This window comes from Zootoca vivipara, chromosome 4 (assembly GCF_965207765.1).
Source record: "Zootoca vivipara chromosome 4, rZooViv2.hap1.1, whole genome shotgun sequence".
In the NCBI taxonomy this organism is placed as follows: Eukaryota; Metazoa; Chordata; class Lepidosauria; order Squamata; family Lacertidae; genus Zootoca; species Zootoca vivipara.
In genome coordinates this window covers 47,172,583-47,200,181 of record NC_142587.1, presented here as the reverse complement: position 1 = coordinate 47,200,181, position 27,599 = coordinate 47,172,583, and the positions used below count along the sequence as shown (strand labels likewise).

Genomic DNA, 27,599 nt, shown 5'->3' with positions numbered 1-27,599 from the left:
CTTTTGTGTGTTGCAAATATAAAAGGCAAGCCATGTGACAGGGGGACAGAAGAACAAAAGCATTTGGAAGTAACAAGACCTCTTTTTCGCTCTGAGTTGCAGGAGTCCAAAGGAAGGTGAAAGCGACGCGTTTTGCAAAGGTAAGCAGGCAGGGAACGGAGAGATTGGATCAGAACGCCAAATATCGCCTTGTGCTTAACGAGAATGATTTGTCTTTTGACAGCCCCGCGCTCTTTAAATATCCTGCTTCATTGTTCACGAAGAACTCAAATTTCATTAGCGATTGCCTAAAGATTCGATGCATACTATATCTTATTTATTTATTTATTGCCAGCGTGCCTTTAATTATGTGTCTCCTGAGGATGCCAGGGGGGGGGGAGAGAGAGATAATGAGTCCTTCTGGGGATAAAATAACTGCAGCGTTAAATGCATCTCATCTCCGCGCTGGACTCGGTTTGCACTGACCCTCGTTTGTATGAGGCTGGACTGGAAAGGGGACAGGCAGCTGAGTTGTGCGAGCCCAAAACGCTGCCTTGTGAGTTGTGCGAGACCAAAACGCTGCCTTGTGAGTTGTGCGAGCCCAAAACGCTGCCTTGTGAGTTGTGCGAGCCCAAAACGCTGCCTTTGTCCCATTACAATGGGACTCCATGAACGCAGGCGAAGCTCCTGGTTTAAAACGGAGATGTGTTTACTTTTATGACAACTAATGTATGCTGATCCTCTGCCAGTCATCTGCCGGAGGGCTTGGAATACTTCGAAACAATAGGCAATATTTATTTCTAGGGTTGGGTGTCATCCTTTGCGAGGTTTTAGGTTTTGTTTAGGATCCCCCCCCTTTTTCCCCTTTCCCCTTTTGTATTTATCCAAACTTCTGGGAAGTTTTGCCACGGGGTGCACAGCACTGGTTATGGATTAGGATGGATTTAATATGTGCATTTGATTGGTTAGGAACGGCGAGGGAATCCACAGTGTTTGTCTTGGCTGCAGAACAGAGGAGATATATTGAGCAGTCGGCTTACGCCGTCAGCACAACCAATAATGCAGGGGGGATGTCTGTTCGGCAGATCAAACCGAGGATGCTCAGGCAGGGCAAAGCTCTCAGAAATAATTTGCCAGCCTTCCCATACCTCCTGTTGAAAGAAGTTTCTGGCGCTGCCCTGGAATCACTGGGTGATAGCTCACTAAACCATATTGCAAGTAGATTCATTGAAACCAGTGAGTCTACTCTGAGCAAGACTAATGTGACACCCCCCCTTTTTTGGAGGGGAAGGTTTCAAATGTTCTATTTTAGAGCAGCATAATTCTGAAAGATAATAATATGGGTTTTTTAAAAACCAAAGATGTAATGGCAATTTTGATGATGATGATATTATACAAATGTATAGGTGGCTTCACATCATAAAGCCTTAGAAGCAGTGCACACAGTAATAATAATAATAATAATAATAATAATAATAATAATAATAATAATAATAAGACAGCTGTAAAAGCAATAAGAGCATTTCAGCAAATTCCAGAACAACAAAACTATCCATACAACCTCTAAAAGCAACAAAAATATTTCACCAGATGTAAAATTGATCGTACATAAATGACTGGCCTACACCTCAAAGAAAGCCTTCCTAAACAATAAGGTCTTCAGTAGGTGCCTAAACATCATCATGCTAGGTGCTTGTCTGTTTTTTGGCTAGTCGGTAATTCCAGAGAGTTGGAGCTGCAACACTAAGAACCTGGTATCTTACATAGGCAAAGTGCGCTTCTGGATATGTTACTCTCAGCAGTGTCCCATCTGCTGGGCAGCAAGGAAACAAGGCAGTCCTTTAGATATCTTAGTCCTAAGTTGTTTAGGGTTTCAAAAGCTAAAAGCATGTTAAATGTAACAGCAACATCTACATCAAGGAAACTTAGTGGACAAATTCCTGAAGAAAACAGCATCACCAGACAGTGAGTTGAATGAATATTTAAAGCAGCACGCATGATTGTAGCATAAATTTCATGTGGGCATGAAAGTGTTTTCTAAAGGCTGCATTTGAGGGGAGTGCCCCCAGCTAGTCTAAGGGAAAAAAGTGAATGAACCTCTCTGGGCTCATCCCCCACTCTCTCTGAAGAAATAGGAAGAATAATAGTAGAATAAGTTTACTGAAAGTGATACAAGAATATTTTAAAAATAACATTTCCCCTATATGAAGTGTGATGTTTGTGTGAGCCACAGCAAGGCAAACAGACATAACAGAAAAGTATATGCGAAAATAACTTAGATAATATGTTTTAAATTTGTGGCTAAGGGCCATCTTCATTAGCCCTGGCCCTATAATGGAAGCAACCAACCCAATTGCATAGAAATACTATGTCATGCAATAATAAAAGATTGCCGTGGAGTTGGGTAATTTCATTTTTTACTGGCTCTCCCCCTTTGTTTGTTGGTTTTGTTCCAGAAAGCTAGTGAGTACCACCCATCGATCCAGAAGGGTGATGTGATTAAGATGGGTGAACATAGCAGAAGCATTTGGATTTAAGTGAAAGCATGTTCTACAGTTAAAACTCATGCAGCCTGAACCTCCCCTTTTGCATGGACATTGAATGGCAGAAGCTTGCTGTCATCACTGCTATGATTATACACTCAAAGGAGGCAAATGGCATCAGATTTGTGGATTCCAAAACAGTATAATGTCATTCAAGAGGCTGGAGAGCAGAAAGACAAAGTCCTAATGCAGTAGAGAGATCCCTTGCCTTAGGAAGTTGCCTTACATCAAACTATCTGGCTCAGTATTGTCTACGATGGCTGAGAGCTCCTCTCCAGGATTTCACCCAGGGATCTTTCCCAGTCCTGCCTGGAGAAGTTAGGGATTGAACCTGGGACTGTTTGCATGTAAAGCATGTGCTGTGCCACTGAGCTATAGCCCTTGCGCTGAAGAATCTATTTCATTTATTGATTAAATTTGTATCCTGCCCTCCCTCCCAAATGACTCAAGGATGTTTATTATATTTTCATCTTAGCTCTGTTTGGGTAGCTGAGGAATGATCCTGCAATAATTTCCCTCGGTTATGCTTACTGTCTGAAATGGGCTCCTCCACCATTTAAACGTTGGCAGTACCATAGATGCCTCGTGTTGGCTATGAAATTAACGACTTATGCTACATAAGCTATGTGAAATTTTAAGAGGATTATTTTAGATGGGAAGGCTAGGGAAGAAACTCCTGTTACACTTCCCTTGTTAAGAGCCATTCACAGTGAATCGCTTCTAAAGAAGCACACCTGTAAAACTATCACATGCAAGACTGAGGGTATATTTGTGGTTCAACAGGCTTAAAAGCAGGCCGGTGTGGGTTCTGTGTGATCCTTGCAGGCAGGCATAGGATTTAGTGCCATGGGTGTGCAGAACTGAGCCTTCAGAGGATCTCTGTTTTCTAAAACTAGCTTTTGGTTCTTATTGCTTTTTTATCATTGCAAAGATAAACCTGCAGGCATGTGGGCAACACAAAGTGAACTTTTAGAAAGCAGAGTTGAGCTGAACAGGATTCCAATGTTTCAGGGTGGCACGTTCAGTTCTCCCAAAGGGTTTTGCATAGCAGTAGCAGAACAAATTCCATAAAATAAGCACACTCTTTTAGTTAACACAGTTTGTTTAGGTTGCAGAATTCATGTGCCATAACCACCACATTGGAGTGCTAATGCAAAAGCTATCCAAGTTGACTGTCACTAATAGATGGCAATTTGCACATTGTCAGGGTGGGAAGACAGCTCTATGGCGTTAGAAACACAAGCTCTGATGTGCTCAAGTCAGATCTGGCAAGCTGTTGGCTGTCCGGTCTGCTTCTACCATTATCAGCAAAGACACTGTTACATCAGTGGAAGGAAGGAACTGTCTCTTCTCAGATCTCCTCATGCAGCTGTTTGCTGGGTTGAGATTCCTCAGAACTTAGTGAGATTCAGGAAAGAGATTTCTCCTTTATTGTGCATGCATGGTTATTTGTGCTCATGATGGTATCAGGATTTGTGATCAAGACTCTTTGCAGAACAAATTGGAGTAGCCATGTTTTGTTTCCAATAGGCACATGCTTTATAGAAGGACTGGATCAAACGTTGTTGTACCTTAAGGAGAACTGAGCTACCACTGCAGTGGATCACCTGTGGAGAGGGAAAGCACACTCTTAACTTATGGAATCCAGCGCAGAGAGATGTGATGATGGTTGCTACCTTAGATGGCCTTTTCAAAGGTTTAGACAAGCTCAAGGGGCATTTATTTGTCATGGTGGCTAAATGAGCAGCATAGCTTTGAAGATCAATTGCTGGGCACAAATGTGGGGAGGGCTGCTGCCTACCTCACCTGCTTCAGAGTTTCCCAACAGCATCTGGAAACATGATGCTGGTTTAGGAAGTCTCTAAGTCTGATCCTGCAGGGATGCTGTTCTTCATCCTTCTAAGAACAACACATGTATTTATTTGCACCCCACCTTTTCTCCAAGTTGCTCAAGGGGGGCCCCACCAGTTTTATCCAGACAACAATACATTGACGTAGGGTAGGCTCAGAGAAAATGACTGGTCCCAGATCAACCAGTGAGTTTCATGGCTGGGCAGGGATTTGAACCTTGGTCTCCCATGTCCTAGTCCAACACTGCAGCACAATTCACCGCAGTAGGAGTTCTGTGTCACCTTTCAGTGTGACAGCCTCGCAAAGGCAGCTTATTGACACAGTTAAAATATAAAGTATACATAAAATCAATTCAGTAAGGCTGTAGTCCCATGCTCACATTCTATTGAACTCAGTAGGACTTACTTCTGAGTAGACATGTAGAGGATGCAGTAAGATGAGAATTAAAGCAGCCATCTAAGTTCCCCTCCAGATGTGCATTTGGGATTATTTGTGCTCTTAAAAGTATCAGGGTGGTCACACGTGCTCCTGAATTTAAGTTGGTTTGCATCCACAAAGTCCATGAGATGGGTACATGGCCCATAGCTTCCAGGAAATATCCTCAAACTTTTCATACCAGAAATGTTCCTTGGCAATGTGCCACACTGAAGTCGCTTCTTTGTGACACGAGCCTGTCCCACATACTTCCAGCTGGGTGCCGCTTTTGTCGTACTGAGGGTATGTTAAGCAAGCAATCGATACCTGAATATGAAAAATTGTAAAAAGTGAAAGTATAGCGCTGTCTTGGCGAATAACTCCTGCTTAAATAAAGTGGGGGGAAATAAAGTGTGGGACCATCGTGTTGCGAGGGCCGGGGGAAGCTTTGCAGCTGGCAAGCCTGTTAATTTTCTTTTGGTCAGAGATGGGTATTTGCATGAAAGCTGATGTAGGATCCATGTGCAAAGAGAGCTAGGGGAGGGATGGGGGGGCAGGGAAAGAGAAACAATGGTGTAGGTGTGGCTGTGTTGGTGGTGGTCTCTCTTGCCTTATCCTTTCCCTTTCCCTGCAGGGGCTGAGTCAGCCCAGCTGCAGGGCACAAGGAAGGAGGACAGGAGAAGGGGGAGAAGGGACTAGATTTCTTGCCGCAAAGGAAGGAGAGAGAAGAACTGTGGCACTGCTGCTGCCGCAGCTGGAAAACCCAGAGGAAAGATCAGGGTGGCATGGAAGCATGGCATCACAGGGCAGCTTCCAATGTTGGGGCGGGGGGGAAGAGAGGGAGAGGACAAATGGCAGGATTGGAGGAGTCAAAGGAGGCAGTGCAAAATCAAACATGCAGAAGCCTCGAAGAGCTTTTCTGTAGTGGAGGGGCAGGGAGCAGACTTATATAGTAATGGTAATAACAATTTTATTATTTATACCCCAGCCACTCTGGGCAGCTCCCAACAGAATATTAAAAACATGATAAAACATCAAACGTTAAAAACTTCCCTAAACAGGGTTGCCTTCAGATGTCTTCTAAAAGTCAGATAGTTGTTTCTTTCCTTGACATCTGAAGGGAGGGTGTTCCACAGGGAGGGCACCACTACCGAGAAGGCCCTCCCCTGTACAAATCTACAAAATCCACGTGCAAAGTGCAAAATGCTTGCTGCTGCATCCACCTGCAGTACATACAGTACCCATCTGAAGGTGCCCTAGAGCAGGCTACAGTCTAGCACAGGAAGCACAGTAAAATTATTTCAAAACCAAGACATCAGTGATGCAAACAAGAAAACGTTAAGAACTGGCAGGGCACTTTAAACTCAAAAGCAGTGTGAAATCAAAGGGGTTACAAGGCCCATTTAAAAGCTGAAAAGGAGGGGGGGTGTCAAATGTGCATCCTTTTCAAGGGAGTTTGACAAGTATGGAGCCACCACTAGAATGGCCCTGACTCTGTGGGATCCATATTACTGAGCAGAATATGCGTAAGCCGATTGTACTTGTTCAAACCCCTTCAGGCAGGGATTACTATGAAGCCGGTGGAGCATAGCTAATAGAGTCAAAGAGTCTGACCTTTATGTAAAAGCTGCTTTGAGAACCATTCAAGTCACAGGCAGGCTGTAAATCAAATAAATAAATAAATAAATAAATAAATAAATAAATAAATAAATGCCTCTTTAGACTTTAGACTCTTTAAAATCTACTTTTTGTCCTGAAGCACAAAAGGCAAGGTAATATCCTTTAAAAATGTTTCAAACTTTTCTTGTTTGGTCTCCTTTTGTATTAATGCGAATCATTTGGCACTTGCTGTCTTTTAAAATCCTGCTAAGTTTTCGATTTAAGGGAAAACAAATTCTTGTGGCAGTGAGTTCCACACGATAATTTGCACAGAAAAAGTGAGTCATCATATTGGTGCCTATTTTCAGTTGACTGCCTCTCCACACCACTGACTATTCCTTTGTTCTTGTAATCTGAGAAAGGGGGACTGCAAAAGCTTTGATCTGGCATGCCTCTGTAATTCACTACTTTGTGTGCCACTCTGGGTGGTTGCTGGGAGGAGCAAATACTGTACATGCTCACTTCAGTAATGAAACATAGATGTAATTGTATGAGCTCGTTTGCCTGATTCCCTGCTGATTCTGATGTGGAATCCACCCGGGACCCCACAATTCTGGAGGGCCCACAATTATGCTCCCACACTGGGAGAGAGAGAAAGAAAAGGAGGGAGGGAGGGCGATGCTGTCGCCTGGTCTGACTTATGATCAGCTGTTACTTCCTTTTTATATGTGTCAGTGTGGAACATATTAAAATTTCTCAGTGACGGTATGCATGGAATCCCTCTGATGCCGCACCTCTAACTTAGCAGAACAATAAAAGCAAGGTTGTAGTAAGCCTTTGAGCAGCTGGTTGTCTATATATTCTCTCTTTTTTCACATAATCTAATTCAGAATAGAATCCGGGTAGCACTGGCACTACCACTTCCAAGCTCCACCGGCTCTCGTTCTGTTTGCTGGAATTTTGTGGTGCAGCTCGCCCAATCGCAGTGCTTTATATAAATGGCAGACAATGTATTCTTTCTCACCATCAAATGCTGAAGCCAGCTCATATCAATGGGACTCTGAGCCACCAGGAATTCCACTGGATCAATATTATTTTAGAGATTTAGAGACAGGGAGATGGATAGATGCATAGATAGATATAGATGATAGATGATAGATGATAGATAGATAGATAGATGATAGAGATAGATGATAGATGGATGATAGATAGATAGATAGATGATAGATAATAGAGATAGATGATAGATAGATAGATAGATAGATGATAGATAAGAACTGAATCATTGTTAGGGGAGTCTGCCAATAAGGATCTCATGCTTATTAATACAGCAGAGCTATAATCCATGTTGGCATGGCCTTGCAGGCAAGCTGAGGACTGAATTAATGTTCAGAGTCTGGTTTGGTGAAGGAAGGTCAGTCATACCAGGATAGTGACCCACATATCACTGCCACAACACTCAGGCTGGGGCTGGATGGGAGCTTCAGAGCATGCCACCCACCTTGTTAAAAGAAAGAAGTTGATATCTGAGGACCTTTCATCCTTTTTCATCCAGTCCTTCCTTCAAGGAAATGACAAGTTTGACTGAATGAATCCAAAGGAAAGGATTTAATTCCTGACAAGGGTACACTGCAATGGAATTATATGGGGTTTTTGTTTTTTGGGGGGGACGACGGCACTGTTCTCTTTCATTATTAGTATTTTCATCCTTTGTGGAAATTTCCCAGTGATTTCCTCAAGAGAAAAAGCAACGGGTGACTGAAAAACACTTGCATATCTACATATCACATACAGTCCTGTCTTCTATTAGGAGCTATTCAACCATCCCTAAGGAGCAGGAGTGCGTGGCTGGGAGGGTCATCACTGCTATTCATCTGGCCTTTGGTTGGTCATGTTGGTGCTGCTTAAAGCAAGGTGGAGAAACGAAGTGGTGGCAGTGCAAATGCACTGGAAGATCCAATCTGGTGGGAGCACCAGTGGATTTCTGCCATAGGACTTTGCTGCTGCCTTCTCCCTTCCACTCTACCGGCAGTGCTGCAACCAACCAAAGATCAGGGGTGCATCACTGCCCCACCATGCTTTCTGCTACTGCTAAATGGCAATCAGGTTTTTGAGCTCTCCAGGCTTTTTCTTCAGGCTTAAGCAAAACAGGGAAAGTGGGAGAGAGCTAGACATTATGCAGAAACCTAGAGGTCTGCAGAAAGTGACAGTCTTAAGACGGAGTGCAGGACACATTAGGCAGGCTTAATTTGATTAGACTCTGCTAGAGAGTCCTGAAATCTGGAAACAGATTTTGGGTTGCACCAAAGTCTGCTGGGAGAAAGAAACAATAATGAATGTTCCCCATATTTTTTTTTAAAAAAGATTATAACATACAGCAGTTACTCAGATCCATTTCCAGCACCTGGATCCCTTGTGAGGCAGAGAACAGAAGAAAAGAGAAGTTTGGCAGTTTTTATTTTAAGCAACGTTGGAGGTTGTTTTTGGGTGGCACACTAAGAGTCAATAGAAGTTAAACTGGGAGACCCTCCATATGGGTGTTCCAATGTGGATGTCTTCTACAACATGCTGTTGACACAATAATAGTGCATTAGTTGTGAATTTATTCTAATTCGTTAGCCGTCCAGTGATATTTCCCTATTAGTACCACATTAATGTTGTCCGGAGGGGCTATAGTGCACCAAAAGCTGATCAACAACAAAAACTCTGAGCATTTGTGGTATGAAAAGTTAACGGTAGTTTAGCAGGAAGTTACAGGGTATACACAGACCGGAAATGAAACAGTATGCCTGCCCCCCCCCCATTGTAGCCACTAATACGGTAGTTTTGAAAAGTGGATTGTGTATGATTCTTCTGATAGCATTATATTAGCACAAATAATAATGAATTATTTGTAGGAACCAAAATGCAGATGGCATATCCCATCTTCACATGGTAGAATATAATTTTCCTTCAGTTTTAAAAGTCTTCCATTGATTTAGTATTCTTCAAACAACAAAAATTGTAGGTGGTCATTTTGGTCTCAGGGAGAAGAAAATGCAAAATCCACAGTGAGATTTTATCAGAACTCAAACTCTAGAATTCTACCTTCCAGCTTGTAGAAGAGTTCTGGAGAACTTGAAAGCTTGCTGTTTACCTTGCGACATGTTTGTTGGTCTCTGCATTGGTTTCTAGACCTTTCTGAATGAACCAGCATGACTACCTACAACTTTGTTTTTTTGTCTTCTGTGTCCATTCACTAATCCTATGCCAAACAAGAGTACCCATCGCACATCACCATTCTAAGACTGCACTAGTGAAGCTTGTGAAGCTGTTGCCAGGCCAACAGGGAACAGAGGTTGGTGTGGGGGGTGGGGGGAAGAGAAGAAATGTTAAATGTGCCTTTTTCTTTGGAGATGGGAAGAAGGCAGTCCCTTCCACTTTGACTTGCAAGCCAGAGCACAACTCTTGCCCCAAATATCACTCCAACGGACACCAGCTTTTATAATTGAACTTTGTGGTCTTTCTCCTATATTATCACTGTTAGGCGCAATTGCACGATTAGAGGTCTTGTTACTACTATGGTACCTCTGTTGTAAACAGTTACAATTAATTCCCACCCCCCACCCCCACCCCCGGTGCGAAGTTATTATCCTGCAAAGCCCACAATCAAGTTACTATCCCTATATTGCTGAACTAAAAAAGCTTTCAGACAGGAAAAAAAATGTACAGAAACATATCTGGACAAGTAAGCTTCTGACAGTGCTGTCTTATGCATTTTTAAACATAAGTATGTCCCAATGAATTCAGTAAGACTTACTCCCAGGAAAGCATGTAAAAGATTGCAGCCTGAATTGCTTTTCATTTACTTTCCGCTGTGTTTGGGAGGGTGACATGCTTATCATATGATTATGATTAATTTAAAAACGATAGTTAATTTTTGGATAAAATTTCGTCAGTGTTACCCAAAGTTCAAAAGTAACCAGTAAGGCAGTGAGCTAGTTGTCTGGTGACTGATGGTGCTAACGTACAGAATAATAACTGACATCTTTAGGAATAGTGAGTGTATACCTGAAATTTTATTGGTTGGTAACTTCATGGAAATTCTAGGCTGGACGTTTTCATATTGGTTCCCTGTCCAGTTGCAGAGCTGAGAGGGACATTGTAGAACCAGCATAGACCGTGCAGTCTGTAGAGTCTCCATCCCACTATTGGCAACATGGTCTCTGGGTGTGAAAAGATGCTTTCTTTTCTAGCGGCATTGCAGTGTCCAACTGACAGCAGAGGCATGAGCCATATGGATGTTCTCCAAGGAGAGTAGAATCTCTGGGGGAAGGTCCCAACCAACAAGGTATCCCCCTCTCCCCATTTCTTTGCTGATAATCACAAAGGGCTCTCTCAATTCCTCCCCAGTGGAGAAGTAAACAACAGGCGTTTCAGATGTAAACCTTTCTTTTACACCCAAAAAAATCTATAAAACTACAAAAGATTGCATAGAGCAAATGGGTTTTAGAAAATCTTTTGAATTTAAGACCTTTTTCAGCTGCTCACTCAGAGGAAAAGAGGCTAAAGTGATAGCAAATTACATAGTAGAACTGGCTTCCAGAAAATGACAGTGAAATCTTACTCTCCGACATCATCCTCAGAATGACAGGGTTGTGCTGGAGAACTGGCTGTACACAGGTGGATTCTGTCTTTGTATTAGAAGTACTCGACAGTTAAGAGGGGGCGTCATCGAGGACATAAGGGCCAGAAGTTAACAGGCCCACCCTTAACTTTTCGACAATCTGACTACGGTGCCTCCTTGCTCTCATCCAGAATGCTGTTTATATAACACTGGATTAGCGTGTGTGAATGACAGGCCAAAGCTTCAACAGAAGTAGATCACGTTAGTTCTGCTGCAGCCAGCATTACTCTTGTCACTTACGTCAGGCAGGATCTAGCCCCGAATGTTTAAATTTGGTATCCATACAAAATCGTGCTGGGTGGGGTGCAATTATTTCAGTTTGTTTGGAATTGTCTTCTATGTGGCTTCAGTTCTCTATTTTCACCTCTTTCCCTCTGAGTAGATCACAGCTGCTTTATGACTTCATCCGGCATTTTTAAGTTGGACAACAATGCAGTTGCGAGGGTTTCAAATGCACTCGCATCACTGTCTGCCTGCCCAGTCATCAGCCGTGCACAAATGCTTAAATAAGGAAGCATGAAGGAGGAGGAGGGAAACAATCCCACTGCCGGAATATTTATTTACCGACAAAGGACAAGACCTACTGGGCACTTCTTCTCTCCATGCCACATGGAAACAAAGGAGAGATGAGCCAAAGCACAGTTTTTCTCCTGCTAAGTCCCTTTCACACTACTGTGCCAGAACACACTGGTTCTGTTTAAAGAAGCATTAGGGTGGAGCAATGTTGAATGTTGCATTAAATGAGGGCTTGATAGATTGCATGGAAAAATGCAAGAGGAAATCGTTTTGGAGCTCGAGAGGGCATAGCACTTAGCATATATCCAATATCAATATAATGGCATGAACATTAGTAGAAGAGAAAATACTCAGTGCCAATCCCTGATGTTCTTTATATAGCAGTTTTTCAACCACCACCACCCGCCCTAATTTCCATCTGATGTTCTCTTTCAGGCATACATACAGAATGGTGACTAGCGCAGCCAAACCTTGCATGTGTTTCATATGAAAACTTTTCTCTACTTTTTTGGATATTTGGTAACAATGACCTAACCTCTTTTATGTGCTGATTAAGTTTCATTTTGCATGGAGGACTGCAAGAAAAATCATGGCTTCACAAAGAGGCGGTTAGAAAAATAGTTCCACGTGGTGGCAGCCTGCATCGGAATTGCCCCGAAGAGAACGTAGGTCAGAGCTTGGTCAGAAAGCACATTATGCTTTGCGCACTGGAGGCTCCAGATCGGATTCCTATAAGACAGAAAGTGGGGAAGCTTTTCCAGCCTGGGGCCAAATTTCCTCTTGGTCAATCTTCTGTGGGCCAAATGGCAATAGCAAGCGGGCAAGAGGCAGAAGTGCGTGGAGATGTGAGTCTTACCTTTGGACAGCAGGCTATATTCCACCCATGCAAAAGTTAAAGGGTTCTGACTTTTGCCACATACAGTACTTCTTTTTCCTGTATCCAGGCCAACAAGAGACCTTGTCACAATTCATTGACATACTGTCTCCCTACCAGGCAAAGACAGTGAGCACCACTAAGCGCCAGCAACATGTGTCTGGAAGCTGGGAAAGCAAGGCTGCCCCATCTATGCTTCCACATGGGCTTCGTGTTCCTAGATCCCCTTGTTTACACCCATACACAGACACACACATCCTAAACCCACAGTTACCAGGAAGGAACATGGCTCTCAGACATGTTCCTTTGTCTGCCTAATTTCCCCTGTAACTATTAGCACTAGGCCTCAGCTGCTGTTTTTATTTACTCATTCTGCTGATGGTTTTATTATTGCATTATATTGCACTGCAAGTTGTGCTGAAGGGGGGGGGTGTTTTGAAAGGTGAGGTATAAATCAAACCAGGAAATAGCATTGATATAGCACTATAGTGTGTTCAAACCACTTCAGATACATTACCTTGTTGAACTCCTTACAATCACCCCGTTGTTGTAGATCTCCTCCCTCGCCACTGATATTGTGTGTGTGTGTGTGAGAGAGAGAGTGTAGAGGCTAAGGGAGAGTATTTTGCTTAGGCCTACCTAGTGGTTTCATGGCAAAAGGAAGCAGAGTGCTTAGAGTGGCTCATGAAGGTCCAGAGGTCAATTTGCTTGTGGTTCTCCAGCAGGCACCATTCCATGCACGCAGGTCACACGCACCGGGATTAGCGGGAAGGGACTTGCTCCGAGCAGAGAGTCTGCCTCATGCAGGGCTGCCATTTGCTTGCACAGCTAGCAGCTCCTTGAATTTTATGCCTATTATTAGATCTAAACCTGGCATCAGGTTGGCAGGCTTCACAGCAAGAGCAACAAATCAATCAAGCAAACAAGCAGAAACTCTTCCAAATAAAACTCCTGCTCTGGAGATGGGAGGGCTGCGCTGGAAGCAAAATAGGAAGTTGCTTTGCCCCCAGGGCACCTCGCCCACTACGGACCGTAACACATTTAACTATTAAGTGTGTTTTACTCATTCGACTTATATTCTGAAGTGAGTAGTCAGTTTTGCCCCCCCCCAGCCCACCCTATGGAGCCAAGCCCAAGCAAATGCTTGACAGTGTTTCTGTAGAATAAAGTGGACACGTGTCCTGCATGACAGAGGACAATTCTCTATTTGAAGGGCTGCCAGTCCTTTGTTTGAAGGGCCACCCATCCTAAGCCCACGTTAAAGTTAAACAGGAAGGTAGAGAAGAGACCTCAAAGTTGCCTATTAGATAGATAGGAAACTGAGAAGGTACAAAAGTCACCTGCTCACCATCTTCTTCACCAGGCATCCCCAAACTCCGGCCCTCCAGATGTTTTGGACTACAATTCCCATCATCCCTGACCACTGGTCCTCTTAGCTAGGGATCATGGGAGTTGTAGGCCAAAACATCTGGAGGGCTGCAGTATGGGGATGCCTGTTCTTCACTATGGTGGGATGTATTGTGTGTTTCTATTTAAATTAATGTGATCATTTCTAAATGATCACCTACTAATCAAAATCAGTGCACGCACATTTCATGCACATCTGTGCCCCCGTTTTTAAAGTGCTGTGCGAGTGGCCCTCCTACAGTAGTAGGACACTGAGCTTTCTATCTTCCTCTGGTGCTACAATATGGCAGCCTGCATATGCAGAGAACTATTGAGCGGTTTCCATAGGATTGTGGTATAGCCCTCACCTGCAACTGTCACAAGGTACACCCTAAAAAGTCTGGCAGTTCATGCTAAGCATAAGCCCTCCAGTACCTTACCTAGAAGAACCCACCAGCTTGTTCTTCCCCACATTCCCAGCTGACCTGGGAAGCAGAGGTAGAGCTTTGGCTTGGGTGAGCAGCCAGATGCCTGGCATAAAAACCACCCAGCTGTGTTGGCAATATACCCAGCAGCATAGCAGCATGTCTAGTGAAGTGGCAGCTTAGCAGAGGGGGTGGGGAAGGTTATGGCAGGCCTCCATGGGAGCTGTTCCTCACTCTGTTCTTGCGGGGCCCGCAATTGCAACTTCCACTTTCCCACCACATTTCTTGTAAATGTATGTAATCATCTTTATTGCAGTTTCTGTAATTTTGGCCTCTTTTTCATAGCAGCTAATTTGGAGCTAGTACTTCAAGGACCACCACAGAGTTGAAAGGAGGCTCTGTAGGATTCTCTGCTCAACCCTGCAGCCTCCTCCATCAGCCCATGCAGTCGCTGGCTTTTCTAAGTGCCACCACGCAAGTCATTCCTGCCCAGTTAAGTTCACCACCAAGAAAGGCTTGTTCTCCACTAGTGTTGGGTAGGGGTGAGAGATGGGAGTAATTTGATTCTGTTCACCTCTAAAGGTGAAGCTTTCTAATCTGACACTTCCAGAACAAAAAGAACTGAGCTGTCCTTAAAATTTTTGCGTTTACTGTATCTGAATTTTGCAATGCCACTCTTCAGCCAAGTACAGTGGTACCTCGGGTTTCAAACACCTCGGGTTACAAACACTTCAGGTTACAAACTTTGCCCCAGGCTGAGAATGGAAATTGCATGCCAGCGGCGTGGCGGCAGTGAGAAAGCCATTAGCAAAAGCACGCCTCAGGTTAAGAATGGTTTCGGGTTAGGGGTTCCATCTGGTCCTTATCACAGTAGACTTGGCCTTCCATGTTATATCCTGTGACGTTACTGCCACGATGTCTGACTGAATAAATTCAAACAGATAATTAGTCCAGACCTCTACTGTCCATTTTTCTCTATCTTTCCAACCTAAAGCTATTGTTGCCTTTCCTGCTAGTATCATTGCTTTGAAGGTATGCTGGTCACCTTTCTCTATGGCCGTGTTTCCTAGTATACCCATTGTCATAAGATTGAAGTCTATAGGTAGCTTCACTTTAAAAACTTCATTAATAACCTTAAGGATTTTATTCCAAAATCCCCCTACCTCTGGGCATTCCCAATACATATGGGAGAACCATCCCTTGGCTTGTTCAATGGATAACAACTACTGGACCAGAAGACATTCAGTGGAAATTAAAGACATTGTGCCCGTGGCTGAGGACAACTGTTTGAACCCTTCCAATGGATTATGGGTGAGGGAGGGGGTGGGAAGGGAAAGAAAAAATGGTACGGGAAATTAAACATTGGAAGGAGAGAATATAATGTATGTAAAAATTCTCGTACTTCAATAAAAATCTTTTTTAAAAAAAGAATGGTTTCGGGTTAAGAACGGACCTCCAGAACAAATTAAGTTTGTAACCCGTGGTACCACTGTAATGTAATGCCTAGAGGAGGATAAAATGTACATATAAACGCATATATTGGTGAGAATAGCATGCAAAAATAAATTATGTTAGCAGAGATTGTTCTATAAGAAACTGTTTGTTAGACAAAGGCGCATGTGTTAGGAGAAATTCTTGCAAAGACGATGAATTTTCACAAGGCCTTTTTTTTTTTTTGCAAACTGATTTGGAAATGTGAAGAAACAGGAAAGAGAGAGAGAGAGAAACTGAAATCAAAATTGACAGATTTTTCCCTGATAGTAGAGAGGAGCCTCTGGGTGGGTGTGCTGCCACATGGCTCAGCAGTCCATTGGATAGAGCAGATGAACATTAGCACAAGTAGGTTTTAGGAAAGACATGGAGAAACCTGTTCTCAAGCTAAACTCAACATGGCCTATTGCCATATAGTTTGCCCCATGCAGGCAGGTTTTTCCATTCACAGAGTGTTTGTGTAAGCGAACCAGATTGAGAATATGGTGGGGAGGGATAGGGGATTTGACCCTTGGCAACAGCCCTAATCAAAGTGGCCGGGAGGCCAGGAGGCCACTTGGGAGGCTGGATCTAACCTGCAAAGTGTCGGCTAATTACCCCGGGGTTATGTCCTTTAGATTGCTTGCCAACAAGAGGCATGTCACTGTTCAAATTGCCTACCTGGAGCAAGGAAAGATGAGGAAACAGCTATTCTGTGTCCTTCAGTAGGAATTCAGTGGCCAGCCCAGTCCTACCATTGGGCAGGATGAGGAAGCCCCCACATGCAGCTGTTTTGGGGTTATGAAAGAGCAGCAAATGGCTTTTTAATTCATGATTTCTGTGTTCTGAATTTATGATTCTTTCATTTTTGGTTACTGTACTCCACATTTATGATTCTTTAAATTTACGGTTATTGTATTTTTAATTTAGGGTTATTTAATTTAATTTATGGGTTTTGTACTTAACGGTTGTTATTTCATTTCATTTCTGCTTATTGTATTTTGACAGCTAAGGAAGGGGAGAGGGAGAGGGGCTTGCGAGGTTTTCTGTGCCAGATGCCAAAATAACTTGGCTGCATTTGGCCTTTATGCACCTAGACATGTGGGAAGCAGCAAAATGTCTTTGGCCAGACCTGCTCACTGATGAAAATGATTTCTTCTTCTCATCTTGGTTGGTTGGACCTGACTGACATATCTTATATGCCTCTTGAAAATGAATTTGGTAGGTTTATTGGTGGGGCTGAAGTTGCAAGAACTGCAGCTGTTGCTATTTTATCAGGTGCCTCATCTATATATCTCACCTCCTCTGTCTCTGTGTACCAGTTGCTGGGAATTGCAGGTGGGCAGAGGGCTCTGGCACTTATGTCCTGCTTGTATGCTTCCCACAGACATTGGGTTAGCTGGACTAGATGAGCTATTGGCCTGATCTAGCAGTGGTCTTCTAATGTTCTTACGTAAATGTTATAAAACATATATAAAAACATCTCTTGGTGAATAAAGAGAAAGTACAACAGGACATCTATTCTTTCAGTGTCAAGAGTTTCAGTTTTTCCAAGCACCAGTTATCTCAAGCAGGAATATCAGGAGGTTTTAAAGAATATATGTTTCTAGCCCTCATCATTTGATGAAATGCCACCACTGATACTTTATGTCAGGGGTGGGAAACCTGGGGGCCATTTTTCCCCCTATACTGCTTTATATTTTTAATAAAAATCTCAAAGCGGTTTACAGCATATTAAATCAATAAAACAAAAGCCGGGCGATGTTCCTTCAACCTCATGAGTCTCTTCAGTAGGGTTGGGTGTGTCTGGGCTTCGCCCCCTAGGTCAGGTGGAAAATGCCTTGCAGGGAGCGGCCTCCATGCCTCTTTGCATTTCTCTATCTGATCCTCACACGATACCCCCCCCCCATTGAACCTGCTTGGTACACTCCTTGAGAGCTTCTGCCTAGCTGGAATGTGTTTTTGAACTGTGATAATGCCTCTTACATGCCTGGGTAGAGGATGGAGGGTTGGATAGATGTGTGTCTGTGTGAAACCTCTGGCATCCATATTGCTGGCATGTAGCCTACTGTGCAAAAATCAGAGTCACATCCTTTGCCAATAAATTTGGCCCTCAGGCTGATAAAGGTCCCCAACCTTTGGTGTGCTATGTGATTCGATCCTAGTGTGACTTAAAGCAAATGCATGTGGCTTTGGGGATTATTTGCTGGAGCTTCTTGAGTTTTATTTATTTTGGCTTAATGCAAGTAAATAAACATTTCCATACAGGTGAACTAATTTGATATAGTCAAGTAGTGGCTCCCATCTCTTTTCTGAAGATGGAAAAACCTGACTCTTATAATGGGCCCTCTCTATGGTCATAGAATCTCCTAATAGTAAAATCTCATTCAGCTTCGTTTTAGATCAGGATTTGTGAAACATGGGTGCCCTCCTACATATGAAGGCAAGCACATTTTCCCTAGCTCCAGACACTCACCCTCAAACATATGCCGTGTGTATGCTCACACACCCTTTGTGGATATGTAGCTAAGATCTCTTTGCTAGCAGCAAGACTGCACAATTATTTTTGCATATGTTCCATACACCTCAGCCCATTTCGGTGGACACAGCTGTGTGTGGGACTGCAGAACACAAAAAAGCAAGTCTATCGTTGGGGCAATCACTGATTAGAATGGCTGAACAGATCACTGGAGAGCGGGATGAGCCCAGTGAATTAATTTTCGTTTCTGCTTTGAGCCAACATTTCCATCTTTAATGTAACTCTCTTTAATCCTCTGGAACACACCTTTCAATTTTTCATGCGAATCCTCAGGTGCCTTGCTAAATAATTGACATTGAACAGAACCTACTGGAGACTTCATTGCATAAAAACATTTTCTGCAATATTAAATGTCCTTATTATTAAAACATTGATAGGAGAGGCTTTCAGCCTTGCAAGGCTTTGACCTCTTCTTCCACCACACCTACAATGGGATGATGTTCGCGCAGTAAGTTTTTCTTGGCTGACACCAGTCTTTTGAGCTTTATTATTATTTATGCCTAGTTCACTCTAGAGGCCATTTTGTTGTTTTTTTCAGGCTCTTAATTTATTTATTTTCTATCCCAGCAGCCATGCAGGAGATGTTCTGATGGATTATACCCTCTACAAATGCCAAACTCAAAACCAGCAATGACAAGCCGGAGACTTCGCACAGAGCTTTCGTTTTCCTCGAAAGGGACTGGGCCTCAGTCTTTAGAGTGCTTCTGATGCTCTACCTCCCTCTACTGTATTTCTTGAGAAGTTCTTCTCCAATGATGGGAAATCATGTATTAGCCGCTTCCATTTCCATGCTGTCCCTTCTGGCAATAATGGGAGACACAGACAGTAAAACAGACAGTACTTTCATGATCGATTCAGACCCAGACCGTTGCATGAGGCATCATTATGTGGATTCCATCAGCCACCCTTTGTACAAGTGCAGTTCAAAGGTAAGCGCTATCTTAAACTTCTCAACCTTTCTTACATGCAAGCACCATTAAAAAAAACCCAACAACATAAAGGAGGACAATGTGTTGTGTACACGTATTCGAATAGGGTTGCCAGACTCAATAGAGGACAGGACTTCTGTGCCTTTAATTGCCCTGCTCTCTTTTGAGTCTGGAAACCTTAAAGAGAAACCAGCAGACCCTTTGCTTGGAAATTAAACAAAGTGTCTGCTGGTTTCTCTTTAAGGTTTCCAGACTCAAAAGAGAGCAGGGCAATTAAAGGCACAGAAGTCCTGTCCTCTATTGAGTCTGGCAACCCTATATTTGAAGCACACAGAAGCCAATTTTTTTCACAGTGAGGTTTTTCACATGCTGATTCGCAATTGTACACAGCCATGTGTGATGACATCATCTAAAGTGGCAGCTATTCATGTTGTCTGTGCAATGGTGTTATCTACTCCCCTCCCCTCAAACAGTCAAACAGTGTGTATATAACTCTCTCTCTCTCTCTCTCTCTCTCTCTCTCTGTGTGTGTGTGTGTGAGAGAGAGAGAGAGAGAGAGAGAGAGAGAGAGAGAGAGAGAGAGTAGTTTGAAAGGGAGGGGTTGGAAACTGGTGTGTTGAAATATTATGTTTATTTTTTATTATGCATTAATTCTATATGCCGCCCTTCATCCAAAGATCTCAGGATGGCTCACAAGATACAAATACAGGATAAAAGCACAAAATAAATAGTTCAACCTCAGGGCCAGGTCTACCATTAGGCAGAGTGAGGCCCCCCCAACTCAAGCAGCTGGTTTTGGAAGTCATGAAATAGTAGCAAATTTATTATTGTTACTTTTTTTTTTACTGCCAAGGAGGAATAAAGGCATTTGTAGGATGTTCTGCCTCTGGTGCTAAAGTAACATGGCTGACTTTGCGTTCTGTGAATTTTGACTTGTGGGTGGAGTGGAAGGCCCCATTTGCTGCTCCACTTCAGGTGGCAAAATGTCTTGAGCTGCCCTGGTAAACCTGCCTTTATATACCTAAACTTTTTTAAAAAAAATCATATTAAATCCCAGGACTGCATATGCAGTATTTCTCAAACTTGAGTCTCCAGCTATTGTTGGAGTGCAACTCCCACCATCCCTAGCTAGGAGCTTACTGGGCATAGGACTGTAGCCTCAGTGAACTTCTCCAGCCATGACTGGTTGCATTTGAATTAAGGGAAATATGACATCTAATCCTTTGCTAAACAAATGAATTAATAAAGCTGATACCTCCAAACAGCACAGACTGAAAATCAGATGGACATCCAGAAAAATGATGGTGTGATTCACCCTTTCTCAACCTATTGCCCTTCAGGTGCTCCTGTCATACCTAGCCAGCATGGCCCATGGTCAAGAACAGGCATCCCCAAAATGCGGCCCTCCAGATGTTTTGGCCTACAACTCCCATGATCCCTAGCTAACAGGACCAGTGGTCGGGGAAGATGGGAACTGTAGTCCAAAACATCTGGAGGGCCGAAGTTTGGGAATGCCTGGTCAAGAATGACGGGAGATGGGTCAAACATCATCTTGAGTGCCATTGCTTTCCCATCCCTAGTGTAACTGATCACTTCTTCTGAAGGAGAAGCAGAGGAAATGTTGTCAGTACAAATATGTGTTTGGTGAAGTTCCAAGGAGATTCTTAAGAAGTCCAACTTTTTTTAAAAAAAACACCAAACAAACATAAAGGGCTGGTTCTAGGACAGATCATAGAGATTTTCACTTTTGGAGTGAAATATTGAAATGATGCCTCCCACAAGGGGCTGAGCTGTCATTTTTTACTTCCCATCCTTTGCACTCCAGACCTATGTGCCCAGGGCTGTCTCAAGCAGGTCGGGTGCCCTGGCGCTGAGGCGCGGAGATCGCTCCGGCACCCTCGCCCTCACAGCGCGCAGCACGGCTTCCACGCGGCTTTGCCGTGCAGCGCCCCCCCGCCAGCCCGGCGCCCTGGAGCCGGGCCTGTATGTGCCATATCTCAAAGTCTCCTCAGTTTCAAAAGCAATTTGCCACGAGGCCTGAGTGGGGCTGCTGTTCAGTGTTTGAAAGTAGTCGTGCCGTTCTTTGGAGGCAGGAAAATCATCACATTTTCTGGAAACTTGTCTGAAGTAACTGCCCCATGACGATGCTGTTAGGATCTCCTACTCATGAGTAGGACCCTGGCAGAGACACATGCCCGACTGGCATATTCCCTCCCTCCTGGTCAATCGTTCGGGAGCTTCAAAAGCTTTCTTCAGCCTGAACATCAAAGCGACTGATGCCAAGAAACATCAGCACACTTACGGATCCACAGAGTTTGTGCAGTTGCGTAACAGAACTCAGCATTTTGGCTAATCTACTTTTATTTACATATAAACACACATGGAGCACTGTAACATGGCTCCCTCTCTCTCTAGCATCAGACAGCAAAGAGAGTGAACAAAGGACAATAATCCCACTTCACAGCACACAGTAATACAAACATCCTGTCTTTGTCACTCCCCACTCTGTGGAGTCAAAACATACACCGTCATGTGATAGACAAGAATCCCATGACTGCAGACACGGGCAATGAATCTTCAGCATATACCAGTTCTGTCTGATTCATGTGTATAATTTTTGATACACCTGCTTGAAGAAGTTTATGAATTGGCCAACTGCAAATCTAGTCAGCTCAACTTCCCTTGAGTGTGGTGGCAATTTTTCCAACCACTCCAGTCACAGAAATTGTTACTGACATATTTTTGATCTGTCGGTTCATATATATTAAGTTTCTCCACATGAGCACATTTCTCGAGAAGGCATGGACTGCCTGCAGGGACACAAAATAGATTGTGTGAATTGACACTCAGCCTTTATGGCTGTAGAGTTGCATTAGAAAATGTGACAGCAAGAAATGCTCGGAAAGGTACATTTATAAATTGAAAAAATACCATTTAAAAATACTAACATGTTCACCAGCTGCAATCAGAAATCTACTAGAGTGGCAAGCAAGCAAATAATAAATATGTACAGTGGTACCTCGGGTTACAGAGGCTTCAGGTTACAGACGCTTCAGGTTACAAACACTTCGGGTTACAGACTCTGCTAACCCAGAAATAGTACCTCGGGTTAAGAACTTTGCTTCAGGATGAGAACAGAAATCGTGCGGCGGCAGCGGGAGGCCCCATTAGCTAAAGTGGTACCTCAGTTTTAGGTTAAGAATGGACCTCCAGAACGAATTAAGTTCTTAACCCGAGGTACCACTGAGTGGAACCTCGGTTTATGAACACCTCGGTTTACGAATTTTTGGTTTACGAACGCAGTGGACCCACCTGGAACGGATTAATTCACTTTCCATTACTTTCAATGGGAAAGTTCGCTTCAGTTTATGAACGCTTCAGTTTATGAACAGACTTCTGGAACCAATTACACCCATGCTTCGGGTTAAGTACGCTTCAGGTTGAGTACTCCGCGGACCCGTCTGGAACGGATTAATCCACTTTCCATTACTTTCAATGGGAAAGTTCGCTTCAGTTTATGAACGCTTCAGTTTAAGTACTCCGCGGACCATCTAGAACAGATTAATCCACTTTCCATTACTTTCAATGGGAAAGTTCGCTTCAGTTTATGAACACTTCAGTTTATGAACAGACTTCTGGAACCAATTGTGATCATAAACCGAGGTACCACTGTATGAAAATGTCCCTAGAAAATGGTCAATGTGTTTCAGTAGGGCACAAGAATACAATTTCCCTCTAACAAGATTCATATTATTCTTATTATTACAGGAAAACTGCAATATTGTACACTTGAGGAAAGTTTTTTTACCAAAATGTATCAGGCATTTTCTAAAAACATTTTACTATTCAATACATTTCAAAATTTCAATACAATTTGAATCCTTGGCGCCTTTTTGCCTCCTCCTTTTTGCTAATATTAGTATATATTGCTAATATTGGTATATATTTCATATATTCAAGACAATACTCCCCCCCCCCCAAAATAAAAATCAGTATATTTTTTGTGGTTACCTTGTCGACCTCATCAGAATGAAGTGCTCTTGAGAAATAATCTCATGTGGATTGAAAGTAGGGCAGTGGGGTGGAATGGCCCTTCTGTAATAGGAGATGGGTCATAGCTCAGTAGTAGAACATCAGCTTTGCATACAGAAGGTCCCGAGTTCAATCCCCGATAGCTTCAAGTCAGGGTTGGAGAAGACCCTGGTCTGAAACCCTGCAGAGTCACTGCCAGTCATTGTAGACACTGCTGAACTAGGTGAACCAGTGTCTGATTCAGTATAACACAGCTTCTTATATTCTTAATTACATTCAGTTGGTAGCAAAATTGAGGTAAAAACACACCACCTGCCTTTCTTAAGGGATATGAAATTCATTTGTGTCCACACACGTCCTCCTTCCATGACAGTTTCAGATCCAGTTTGATCCAAATGCAGTAGATGTGGTTTACATATGGTTCCAAGTGATTTTTGGCCGACCTTCCCTTTTTCATTTAGAAACACGAGAAAATGCCAAAAAATGTGTTTTTGCTTGAAATATTGTGCTTGAAGAAACTTGCTGTGGCTTAATAGCAGCTGTTGAGTTTTCTGCTGCGTTCTGCTCCATGGAAGTGGGGAAGAGAGGCAGCGCCATCGATTGCAGCTCCAACACCTGCTGCTCTTGCTGACCATTTGCCCTTCTTTTCTCAGCAAAAACCAGCTCAAAAATCCATACGGAGATTTGTCCCCATTACTGCCTGTTAAAAATGAACTTGCCTTCTCTGTTCAGCCTTTTTTTTTAAAAAAAAAAGCAAACGACTGATACCAGCCTTATATTATACTATATATAGGATAATGTAGACTAAACATATTAAAATACTGTAGCTAAAGATGCATAAAAGAAAACTGCAAAGCATAATATAAATCCTTCATAGAAGATTATGTCAACTGCAAACTGAAAACAACAATTCAGCTGGAGAAGGCCTGAGTAGAAAGAGCGGTAGAAAGAACAGTGCTTAAAGCATGGGTAGGCAAACTAAGGCCCGGGGGCCGGATCTGACCCAATCGCCTTCTAAATCCAGCCCGCGGACGGTCTACGAATCAGCATGTTCTTAAAATGCATCTCTGGGTTATTTGTGGGGCATCTGAATTTGTTCATCCCCCCCCCCCAAAAAAAAATATATAGTCCGGCACCCCACAAGGTCTGAGGGACAGTGCACCAGCCCCCTGCTGGAAAAGGTTACTGACCCCTGATCTAAAGCAAAGCCTGTGCAACTGCAATGAAGGCCCTCTGGTGGTACCCACATACTGAATATGTGACACCTCCAACAAGGGCTCAGAAGCTGAGCCCAGTGGCCAGAGGGGAATATAGGGCAAGTGGTCTCTAAAAGCATGACATACAATAAGTAAGGGATTTCCAGAAGGATAGCAGTGTTAGACTAATGCAGAGAAATCATTAGAGAGCCAGTGTGGTGTAGTGGTTAAGAGTGGTAGACTTGTAATCTGGGGAACCGGGTTCGCATTCCCGCTCCTCCACATGCAGCTGCTGGGTGACCTTGGGCCAGTCACACTTCTCTGAAGTCTCTCAGCCCCACTCACCTCACAGAGTGTTTGTTGTGGGGGAGGAAGGGAAAGGAGATTGTGAACCGCTTTGAGACTCCTTCAGGTAGTGATAAAGTGGGATATCAAATTCAAACTCTTCTTCTTGTTGTTGTTTCACCTTAAGACTGAGAAGTTTATTATGACATAAGCCAGGCACCCCCAAACTCGGCCCTCCAGATGTTTTGCGACTACAATTCCCATCATACCTGACCACTGCTCCTATTAGCTAGGGATGGTGGGAGTTGTAGTCCCAAAACATCTGGAGGGCCGAGTTTGGGGATGCCTGGCATAAGCTTTGCTTGACAAAAGTCTACTTGCATTGGGTGCCTCTGTGTGCCACAAGACTCCTTTATATTATTATTAAATCTGGAAGATATAATCTGTGTCTGGGGATATATGGTCCATAAAAACAAGAGAGGGGAATGAATGCCAATCAGTATTTAATTCTATAACAGTAGCAAGCCTAGAGAAAATTCTCCATGCTATTCATGGTCAGTGGGTAGAGTGAGGCATTTCATTACCCATGAACAGAGTGGGGAATTTTGGGAGAGAATCCCAGAGGGAAGAAGAAATTCTGTAACAGCATCTTGGGGCAGAGCTCACCATTAAGAAGCAATAGCATGGCTTCTTAATTTTTTTTTGCTAAGAATGTTTTAATTAGACTGCTGTCATATCTATAATAGGGACCCAGGTGGCGCTGTGGGTTAAACCACGGAGTCTAGGGCTTGCTGATCAGAAGGTCGGCGGTTCGAATCCCTGCAACGGGGTGAGCTCCCATTGCTCGGTCCCAGCTCCTGCGCACCTAGCAGTTCGAAAGCACATCAAAGTGCAAGTAGATAAATAGGGATCGCTCCGGCGGGAAGGTAAACGGCGTTTACGTGCGCTGCTCTGGTTCACCAGAAGCAGCTTTGTCAGGCTGGCCACATGACCCGGAAGCTGTCTGCGGACAAACGCTGGCTCCCTCGGCCTATAGAGTGAGATGAGCGCCGCAACCCCAGAGTCGGACACGACTGGACCTGATGGTCAGGGGCCCCTTTACCTTTACCATGTCTATAATATTATTGCACACATACATGCCTCTGCTTCAGAAGCACTACAGTACTTCTGCTTCCTTTTCTGCTTAAGTGTGTTAGAGGAATAGATAGGAAACAACTGGACTAGGAAAAGAACTCATGTGAAACAAGGGGACCAAATTGGCCATTTCCAGGTGGCCACAGGTGCTAGATCACACGACTGGGTTTGCAGCACTTCATATCTTACCCTTCCTGATCCATAATCAAAGCATTCTATTTTATTTTATTTTTTAAAAAAACCCCAAATATGCTGAAACAATGTATACAAAATGTAGCTGATGTGATAGGCCCAGAGTATATAGACTCATAATTAAATTATTAACACAATGCAATGAGGCCTAAATGGTCTGTGAAGTGGGCTGCTTAACAGGAACCAGGTAGTTATGAACGATACCATTTCTGCCAGCATCACAAATCTGCACTGCTCCGGGGCTACGTTCCTTGATTCCTTTGTCTCCTTCCTTTGCAGATGGTGCTGCTAGCTCGTTGCGAGGGACGTTGCACTCAGACATCACGCTCCGAACCGATGGTGTCCTTCAGTACAGTCCTGAAACAGCCCTTCCGCTCCACGTGCCATTGCTGCCAGCCACAGACTTCCAAGCTGAAAGCCATGCGGTTGCGCTGCTCGGGCGGCATGAGACTCACGGCCACCTACCGTTACATCCTCTCGTGCCAATGTGAGGAGTGCAACTCCTAGGCGCAAACCTTCTGCAGCAGATAGAGTGGGAGAGACACATGGTCTGCAGCAGAATTCTCAGAAGAAGCAGCAGCCAAGGGTCACCTTTTTGCCAACTTGCTATTAGAGGTCTCACACAACCAAGGCCAGTTAAGCATGGATTTAATTTTCAGAGCTGCAGAAAGCAAATCACGATGTTGCTTGGGAATGTGCCAAATCATGAACAGACATCAGAATGTATATCTATACTGGAGGGGAAAAAACCCCTCTTGTGGTGGTGGAGGACTGGTTTTTAGAAACCTATTTTTCTTGGGAAAATACTTTGGGTAGTTTTTCTGGTTCAGTATTTCTTTAAATCCTGAATAAGGGCCTGTGAGAAATTATGACTCTTCGTTTTGAGCGCCCTGCCAGTAAAAGTAAAAAGAACAAAAGACATTATAGAATATGCACATTGGATGCTATTATGTGGGAAATGTTTTATTTTAGAAGAAGAGAAAGACTGTATGCAGAAGCCTATTGTATCTTTTAAATATGCCCATTAGTTTATATTGGCCTTGGAAATGGACTGTATTGATGGTAAAAGTTATATTTTATCTGGTCTGGCAGCCAAGTGCTGGACAATTTATTGTGGTTTAGGTGCAGTTACAAAATAAATAACAGAAAATTTATTGAACAAGAAGTGCAGCTCCTCCAGTGTTGGGAAGCGGTGTTTACGGTCAGGGACTGAAGCTTTGAAAATAGTTGTTTTCAATTGGGCCTCTTTGCTACTATGTATTTTAACTTCTGTGCAGGGTCCAGAGCTTCCAAAATAGTAATAGCTAGTCTTGTTTTCCTTCACAATAGGCACAAGTTTAAATGAAGGATTCTCTTATTGGTGAAGACATGGTTTTTCATTACTTGGGAAGTAATGATTGATTACTTACATGGGTGAATTGGTGTCACCCATGTCATGCCCCTTGATACAACTTTGAGCACCATACTTTGTAGTGGGGACTGTATACAATTTTCTGCCTCCCCACCCCCTGAGAAACCCTAACCATTGTGGCATTTGTAATCAACAGCTTCCCTTCATTAAATACAAAG

General features: G+C 43.4%; 1 protein-coding gene across 1 annotated transcript; it reads left to right on the top strand.

The window, feature by feature from the left end:
- On the top strand, positions 1-27,184 carry NDP (norrin cystine knot growth factor NDP). The gene is made up of 3 exons (XM_035115576.3): positions 1-140; positions 18,830-19,191; positions 26,310-27,184. Exons 2-3 carry the CDS (start codon positions 18,970-18,972, stop codon positions 26,535-26,537), a joined length of 450 nt encoding a protein of 149 aa, XP_034971467.1. The 5' UTR covers positions 1-140; positions 18,830-18,969; the 3' UTR covers positions 26,538-27,184.
- The last annotated feature ends 415 nt before the right edge of the window (positions 27,185-27,599 follow it).